The 9,230-nt window shown below is 30.6% G+C and overlaps 2 protein-coding genes and 1 long non-coding RNA gene across 4 annotated transcripts in view; 2 read left to right on the top strand and 1 right to left on the bottom strand.

Moving 5' to 3' along the window:
- LOC107455191 (nuclear receptor 2C2-associated protein) overlaps nt 1-2,426 on the top strand; it is an 8,994-nt gene extending 6,568 nt beyond the window's left edge. For both annotated transcript variants that reach the window (XM_071183019.1, XM_043039767.2), the window contains 2 exons: nt 668-838; nt 2,291-2,426. In XM_071183019.1, the coding sequence (XP_071039120.1) occupies nt 668-838; nt 2,291-2,404 (285 nt within the window). In that variant the 3' untranslated portion in view covers nt 2,405-2,426. The remainder of the gene's footprint in view (nt 1-667; nt 839-2,290) is intronic.
- Nucleotides 2,427-6,541: 4,115 nt separating this feature from the next.
- Nucleotides 6,542-7,684, bottom strand: LOC107455190 (mitochondrial ribosomal protein L39). The gene has a single exon (XM_016072674.3). The coding sequence runs from the start codon at nt 7,539-7,541 to the stop codon at nt 6,597-6,599; it is 945 nt and encodes a 314-aa protein (XP_015928160.1). The 5' UTR covers nt 7,542-7,684; the 3' UTR covers nt 6,542-6,596.
- A 745-nt stretch (nt 7,685-8,429) lies between these two features.
- Nucleotides 8,430-9,230, top strand: part of LOC139425974 (uncharacterized) — a 25,282-nt gene continuing 24,481 nt past the window's right edge. Inside the window, exon 1 of the long non-coding RNA XR_011637180.1 lies at nt 8,430-8,562. This is a non-coding gene — a long non-coding RNA (uncharacterized lncRNA). The remainder of the gene's footprint in view (nt 8,563-9,230) is intronic.

Raw genomic sequence — 9,230 nt, 5'->3', positions numbered from 1 at the left:
TCACATAACAGTATTTATTAAAAGAAATGAAATATTAATGTATATTCTCAGTAGTTTTAATTTGCTAAACCAGGTAGTTTTTCAAGTAATAATTGTCTCTTATGTGAACTGAGGAAAAATATAATTTCCAGCTTTATTTTTTCAATTGGTAATTTTTATTTTCACTAAATGTTAAGTATCAATGTAATCATTTATATAATAATAGATTAGTACACAATTGTATGTCAACACATTATTTATTACCTTAATCTGTCTGGAATTTATTATTATAGGGTTGCGCTTACGTAAAATTTACTATCGTGGAAATTCAGCTTTTTTGCCTTTTTGCTAATCTCATCCCTGCAATTGGAAATAAATATGGAAATCTTGATCTTGTCGACTTCCACCAGTGAATGTGAACAATCACATAGTCGCTTTTGGTAAATGTCCGAAATATATACTAGGCCTAGCTAAGTGCTACTGCTCAGTTTACTTTCGTACGGTATATCCTATACTGATGTTTGATCAAATTTCAGAAGTTATTTTTTAAACGTTTTATAATTGTAATCTAGAAATCTCAATTCTTTTTAAAAAATATTATTAATCCTGTCAGTCATTAGAAACTATTTGTTTAATATGTAACACTTACTGACCGTTTTCCATCATTATTGTTTTTCATTTTATGTAGGGTAGTCCACAGTGGTTACAATTAGATTTTAAAACTTCTGTTAGCATTGAAGAATTGCACATTCAGTTTCAAGGTGGATTTTGTGGTAAAGATTGTCTAGTCGAAATCAGACGCAACGAAATGATGGAAAAACATAAATATATTTATCCTGAAGATTGCAATTCACTACAGATATCCTTTATTGTGTTTTACTGATCAATATTTTATTATCGGGTTTTGTATTTTTGTTTTTTATAACACCATGTGTTTTCATTATACAGTATACTCTCGCTATCTCAAACTTTGATATCTAGAAAACTTTCTTATGCCAAAAATTTTTTCCCCCCTTGGCATGGCATTATATATCCACCTAATGTTAAGTTGTATTCCTATGTCGAAGGGTTTCTTCTCAAAATCTTGTTATGTTGTATTTTTTTTGAAATAGAAAATGAATTGCGAAAAAATCTTAATAATGTGAACGAATTCTTTTCTATTCAATGTATAATTATTTTTGTTTTACTTTTGAGAATAAAATTATAATTGGATTATGGAACGATATAAAAAATCATGGAAAGTCATGGATTTAGGAGGCATAAAAATCTAATTTTTAAAATACCCCGCCCCCCCATTTCATGGTGTTCCGAATATCTGAATTTGTAATAAAATCCCCACTCACAGTCATATTTTATTAAAATATAAAATGTTTTTATCATGTTCTTTAAAAATTATGGTGTTCTTTCAAAAAAATGAAAGAAAAAGCATAATTTCTAGAGCGAATTATCTTTTAAACTTCTGTGATTTCAGAATTTTTGTTATTATTTATTTTTATTTTATCAATTTAAATTTCTAACTGAAGCAAGCCAGTCATTGGTGATTTTTTGTAAATTCCGAAATGAGAACAGAAAAATCAGGAGTATTTCTTTCCTTTCGGATGAACAAGAAAAGTATCTTTAGAATATAATTCTGCTGAAAAAAATTATTTGCTTTTGTATTTTTTTCAGCTATTTTGTTACTTCAACTCTTTCCTTATTCTGTTTTATTTTTTTAATTTAAAATCTTTAAATATAACAAAGCAGAGTATAACAGTTTTGGTTATACCTATCATTTCAATTTATGTTATTATTATGCTTTTTTAAATTTCTTGTTGTGTTTTTGTCGGAGAAAATAGTAACTTCGTTAAGTCATAAAAGGAATCTACGTCTAGGAATTAGTCGTCTAGGAATCAGTCATGGAAAGATATGAATTCGGAAGTCTAAAATGTGGCAGATACCTTGATCATTAAACTTTGCATTCAACCAATCAGCTTGATTTAAGACTATCATTGCTGCTCTCATTACACATAGTATACTAAGTATTTTACATATAGATAATTTGAGGGATTTTTACTGTCATCGAAAATACAAAAGCTTTTTTACATTAATAACTATAAATGGTCTGTAATATTTTTAATTTATGATTGACATTTGTATATTTTTGAGGCGCAGGAAGTTTTCTATGAGGTAATAACTGTTTATGCACTATTATATGTTTAAAAACTAATTATTTCTATTTTGTTTTTTTAGTTATAAATCTCATAATAAATTAGACTGTTTCCTAAAAATTGTTATTCATTTACAATGTTAATGATACCTTAACTTTTAATAAGTATTTACTTTAAACACAGAACCTACTGATTGTATGAAAGTGACGTTTTCAGACAGTACAGATTTCTACGGAAGAATAATTATATACAAATTAGATGTAAGAGGAAAAACGTGAAATAAATTGTTTTATTTTATAATTATGTTGCACTTTGTAGTACATTAGAACTATGTTGGATCGTTTCTCACGATACCCTTCATTGTGAACAATAGAGGCAGGAAAATATCAAAATTTCTTTTTACATTTATGTAAATAACTGCAAAAAAGAAATTTGAGTCCTCTGTAAATGAACTATGAATTTCTTATTTGTTCACTATAAACGTATATGAAACGTTTGTTGGTACCTTGGGTTTATCCTATTGACCTGTTCTTTGGGATTATCTCATTGACCTGTCAACACTCACGGAAATGTGCAAATCCTTTGAGGCTACCATAATGAAAAGCAATTACCAAAAAAAATAAATAACGTTCTAAATACATTAATTTTATCAAAAAATAATAAAAACTAAAAAAATTTAAGTGTAAAAATACGTAATAAAAGGAATCATAACAAAGTAAAAACCTCTTTTTTTATAACTACAAATTGAATTATTCTTGAATCTAACCATATATATTATTATAAATCATTTTAGCGGCCAAAAATCCTTGATAGCATTTAAGGCACAAACAAACAAGCCATTATCCTTGTGCACATAAATTCGTTTAAATACGAATCTAAGTGTCTTCAGGTAGTTCCGCAGTGTTTCTTGTTTCACCAAACACCACAATCGTAAATAAGATAAAATTTGCGGTTCTTGGCGCAGAAGCTACCTTTTGGTGAAAATGGTCAACGGAATAATCCCAAAGTATGAAAATGATTGATGGGATAATCCCAAAGTACCCATTTGTCAAATGCGAGGCTGCCACTCAAATCTGGAAGAAAAATTCCCTGTGTTTTTCCCATCCTGTACATATAATATATTAAAAGGGAAAAAAACAATTACTGTGCTCTTATATGAGCTGTTTTAGGCTAACTATACTAGTTAAAAATGCTGAAAAAAACTTAGAAAAAAGGAACAGCTGAACATACCTAAAACAAATAATGCTACAGTAAATAAACTAGTTTAATAGAAATATCATTCTTAAATATCCCTTTGAGTGATGATGAAAATAAGAAATAAAATTCCCTGTATTTTCCCAGTTTCTAAAGAAAAACTGAAAATTCCGTTATTTTAGGTGATTTTTAAATTCCCTGTATTTTCCAGGGTTTCCCTGTGGAGTGGCAACCTGGTTTTGATGAATCAAAAAAAATTTGAAAACTAGGTTGGACAAGAACCATTTTTCTCTCAAAATTCTTTTCTGATCAATACTTCCTCTCTAGTATTCTTGTCTTCTTCCTCCCTATAGTTTTCTTCATTCTTTTATCATCTACATGTGGACAGGAACCTTTTTGTGCACTGTGTTATAACTCTTAACAGAGAACTGATTATTCCGAAATTTTAAAACTTTGTATAAAACTAAAATAAAATAGGTGAGAAAAACATTTAACTCTTTAGAATTATATCAAATATAATTTAAAATATTGAAATAACTCATAGATTAAAATTTAAGTTATTGTTATAATCATCATTACTAAATAATCGTATTGATATTTTTGAATCGTGTTGATATTATAATTAACTGTGTTATTTCAGAAAAAGGTCAATTCCCTAATACTATGGACAATATTCTTTGTAGGAGAAAAATACGCCAATTTTCGCATTTTGCAAATCATCATCACATTAAATTACAACCGAAATCAATAACAACCGAAAATTCATTAAAATAAAGGATTTGAATTTCACGTGGCGAAATATAAAATGAGGAATATTGGAAATTTTAAAAACATGCGGAAATTAGTAGCAATTATTGCTGGAAAACACTGGAATTATCCCATTAGAAGTAAATAATCAAATGTGTGATTTGAATTTTGAGTGTAATAAAATTGAATAAAAAACAGTGGGATTTTTGTAAAAGAAACACAACTGTTGAAAAAATGATAAAAACACAGCATGGATTTATAAGATATAAACGTTAACCAAGTGTTAAGGACTGACTACTTGAATGAATGATTCAGATATATTACATATTGTTAATAATAACAATTTTAAAAAATTGCGAGAATATCATCATCATGTATCAAAATATGATCATGTGCAATGATTTCCGAAAAACATGATCAAAACGCTTAATGTATTTATGATGAATTGGCATGAGTTTTAAAGACTCAAATGAGTAATTTGAAATTTCCACTTAGTCAGACCCGATTTAACGAATTCATTGGGACCGAAAATTTTATTCGTTAAATCGGGGTCATTCGTAAAATCGGGGTTAAAAAAAAATTGTTTTTTTGTACATATGTATTATTAAAAATTGCTAGTTATAAACGACTATCTAAAATAAGAAAGGAATTTCCAGTTTGACTCATAGTTCATGTGACAAACCCCCGGAAAATGACCTTGAAAGTGTAATGTCTTATTGACGCTGCCCACCTACCCACGACGAATTTTGTTTTTCCCTGTTGCGGGGTTTTCTTTTGTTTGAGACGAATATGCACTTTTTCTATTTTATTTCTCCCAGGAAAGATTAGAATCTGCCAATTACAAAAAAATGCAGTATTTTTCTGATCAAAATGAATGAAAAATATTTTTTCCGGATGCTGATTAGTTCGTTAATTCGGGGTTAATTATTCGTTAATTAAGGTTTTTTGACTCTGTTTTTGCTGGGGTTGGAAAAAAAATTCGTTAAATCGCGAAATTCGTTAAATTGGGGTCCGACTGTACATTAAAAATATTGAGTGGATTTTGTTTTAAACAAATAAAAAAAAAGGGTAGGACAAATATAACACCTTAATTTATTATTTTTTTTTTGGCTACAAATCTGAATTTGTAACCAAATCTTCACTCACAGTCATATTTTATTGAAGTATATATTAAAAAAAAACATTGTTTTAAATTTTTGTGATTTTGGAAATACTTTTTATATTATCAATTTGAAATTCTAGCAGAAGCCAGTATTAATGGAATTTTTAAAGAAAATAGAAAAATCGGGAGGGCTTTTCCTCCCTCTGACTACAAGAGAAAGGGTGTCATTAGAAAATAATTCTCCAGAATAAAAAGTATTTTTTGAAACAATTCTGCAGAAAAAATAAAACCAAAGTTTCCTCTTTAAAAATTCCATTAAGACTGACTTCAGCTAGAATTCATAATTTAAAAAGTATTTCCAAAATCACAAAAATTTAAAACAATGAGGTTTTTTTTCTGATATATATTTCAATAAAGTATGACTATGAGTGAAGATTTCATTACAAATTAGTTCCAGAATAAAAAGTATTTTTTGAAAAAATAAAATTGAAGTTTTCTGATTCTTTAAAGAGAACACTTTCTGCAAGAATTCTAGGGATAATATTGTCAAGATTTCTGCCTCAGGGATAACTATTATCTTCGAATATGTTATAATCATGACATATATTATTGACTACATAACATATCAAAAAAATTGTATCTCTATACTTAACAATAATTATTAAATGAGATATTGAGTTTTAATAAATTTTTATTGGGTAATAAAAATATTTACCAATGTAAAAATGCAATATAAATTAGATAATTTGGAAAATATGCATGTAAGGGGATATTTTCGTATTATGATCTGTCGAGTAATCGCCAAAATTCAAAATAGATTTTAAACGAGCAAATGTTTTTTATAAAAACATCTAGATGCTTGTCCGAGGAGGGCTACAAGTTATACCCTTAGAGATCCCTTTCTGTGATGTTTTTTTAAAGTTTCTCGAGGGCGGCACCCCGAAAGTTTTTAAGACTTGGCGATTATTCTGCCACAGAAATCTTTCCCAATGTATTTTATAACCGTCGTTGAACAGCCGACCCAATTTTGGGTTTACGACTACTAATGTTCACCTCCATAGGCTTGTAATTTTGAACCAATCCAGAAGACAAGGAAACTCCTAGATCAGTACATCCACAGGTATAATTTGTTATCTTAACATGATGGACTTTGTGACTTGACAGATTTAACATGCATCAGTCACCATTTCTACACTGGGAGTTTTTGGTCGGTGGGGATCAAACCCATGAGCTCTCGGACATGGGCTCAGTGTCCTACCAACCAGACTATCCCAGCCCTTATCCCAATGTATTGTTAGTGTTACATCAATTTCAAAATTTAAATGACGTTGTATAATCTTAATATTTATATGTACTTTTCTTAAAAAATAGATTTAGGCACTAGAAACTTTTATTTTTTTAATAACTCTACACAATACAATTTAATACTAAAGCGCTTTTGTTTCAAAAGATTGTTTAAGACCAACACCGTTTAATTTTTTAGCTCGGTCAACCAATACACTGAAACCGAAACTGCTGAGAGTTAATTGTTTAGGTAATGACACTGCTTGAAATCTGTAACCACAGTCTCTGTCCAGCTGATGAACCGCAGTTACTTTAGTGGTACCCACAAATTTAGTGTTCCCAATCATAGGCCCACAACTTATATCGATGTGATCTCTTACACGATACAAAACAACGCTCCCATCCTTGCTTAGGTTGGGAATTTGATGAGTTTTGAAGACATTGTGTTGAAACATTTCCAATGCCAGATTCTCAGAAACAATGAGTCGCTCAAAAGTAGTGTCCTCTTGACTCAATTTCCATAAAATAGTCGTAAATGTTTTTAACTCTTCATCGGTAGCTTTCCAGTTCGCTATTCCAATATCAGCGTCGTAAACGTAGCTCCCACTTTCAATGCTTGGTTTAGGCCAGCTGTGAAGTTTCACGAAATATTTATCTTTAAAGGCTCTTTCGATTGCCATGCCAAGGAGAAAGCTACAACTTCGCCAAAAAACTTTGTTTAGTATCTCCGGAGAGGTGTTGAAGTTGAGAAATCGCAATTCACAATTATCCGTGAGTGGTCGATGCATGTCCCACAATTCTCCATTCACTTCTGCGAGAACTGATCGTTGGCAGAGAGATTCGTGAATATGTTGAGCACAATTATAAGGCGTAGAAAGATTTTTATTCATTATTAAAGTGTTATCGGAAGGCACTCCACGGTATGTTACTTCAATTTTTTCCACCCGAGTTATGAGAGATGACTGTCTTAGTTTTTCTTTCACGAATAGATCATTTCTAATTGCTCGTGCTCTTTCATTTGTGACAGACGAATAGAACCGCCTGTTGAGAATAGGTAAGAGAATATTGACATTTAAATGAATTTTCATTTTAAATTTAAAGATATATCTCTAAATGGGAAATAAGGGTGTTCGTTATATTTCTTAAATGATCGGCGAAATATTTGTTTATTTGGATTTGTATGAAGTCGAAGTCATAGTGTAAGTTGAGATAGCAGATGTTATGCTGATAGCTTGTAACCTTTAAGCTAAGAATAGGTGATCGCAACGTTCGAATACGCCATCTGGGGAGAAAACCGGTTCCATGCCCGTGGCCCTTCTCTCTCTTCTCTTTTCTATTGTGTAGGAATGTACAACGATATTTTTTCCTTTTCTTAATATTTTTTAAAATTTCATGACGCTTTCTTTTAGAACTAGGTTTAATGTAGTTTTCCAACATAAAAGATTGCAATCTACATGGTGAAAGCATGCGAAGTGTTGCCTTAGGTAGAGAGTTCTGCTCTACGCCTTCTGTAGCCCATTTCGATCGGCAATATGAACGATAAAGTTCGCTTTTTTTGTTGCTTTATGTGTGATAAAAGTAGAGACATACGAATCAAACCATACACGGCAAAATGGTTCTGAAAAGCGACGCGCTATTATTACACCCCACTCTTAGCTCTAGTAGTTGGTGTAATCCTGATTTTGCGTAGTTGGTGCTATCCTAATTTTAACGAAATTTTCCTATTCGCGATCGCAACACTCGAATACGCCAACTGGGGAGAAGACTGGTTCTATGTCTAAATCCTCTCACCTTCCAAAAGAATAAAGAAAGAAAAGCAATGAAAAATATAACAACCGAAGTTCTCCCACCTTCCGTCTCTTCCTTTACTCAGTTGTATAGGAATGTAATATGAAATTGTCCCCTTTCTTGATATTTTTCGTATTTAATTATAAAAAATATTTCTTGAATCTCCACGATGCTTTCTTATAGAACTATATTCAATGAAGTTTTCAGCTCCCTTCTTCTGCGATTCGCGATTGCAGTGCTCGAATACGCCATCTGGGGAGAACATCGAATCCATGTCTTAACCCTTCCCCCTTCTTTCTCCTCCGCTTCTCAGCTGTATAGGTATGCACTACGATATTTTTATCTGTTTTTATATTTTTATATTTAATTGTCAAAAATATATTCTTAAAGTTAAGTTAATTAATTTTGAGTCTACAAACCAAGAAGTCGGGGCTTCAATCCCCAGCGGTGATACGGGAGCATATACAGTCTCTGGCCAAATTATTAGATGCACCATAACATTCAATGTAAAATCTTAATTATCTGGTGATACTATACAGCTTTATTGTTTTTATGCGACTGAAACCGGTTTGCACTTGTTTACGTTCGTGTATCAATTGGCTAAATTAGGCAATATATAATATAAATTCGACGATTGGATAAATTAGACGATACATTATATAAATATAGAATATTTATTATATCAGGTATTATATAAGAATATTATAATAATTAGACGAAATGATTAGACACACTGTAGTGTTTTAATAATGACATGTCTAGGACTGGGAGATACAAGAAATTTTATATCGTGATGCATCGTCAATTTTGCATCGCGATATAGCGATATATCGCGATATAGTATTTTTGAAATTCATTTACTTGTAAGGCGCAGAAAGTCGGATTTCTATCAAAACTTCATACTCAGATTGATTTAAATCAATTTATGAATTTGATGTATATGTTTTGCTTAAGAAAGATATTAATGTTATATTTTCTAAAAATGATCG

This window comes from Parasteatoda tepidariorum, chromosome 7 (genome assembly GCF_043381705.1).
Source record: "Parasteatoda tepidariorum isolate YZ-2023 chromosome 7, CAS_Ptep_4.0, whole genome shotgun sequence".
In the NCBI taxonomy this organism is placed as follows: Eukaryota; Metazoa; Arthropoda; class Arachnida; order Araneae; family Theridiidae; genus Parasteatoda; species Parasteatoda tepidariorum.
This window is presented reverse-complemented; position numbering and strand designations above follow the sequence as displayed.

Bases quoted from the DNA above. Each gene is read 5' to 3' on its own strand.
- LOC107455190 (XM_016072674.3), bottom strand. From the start codon at position 7,541: ATGAAAATTCATTTAAATGTCAATATTCTCTTACCTATTCTCAACAGG.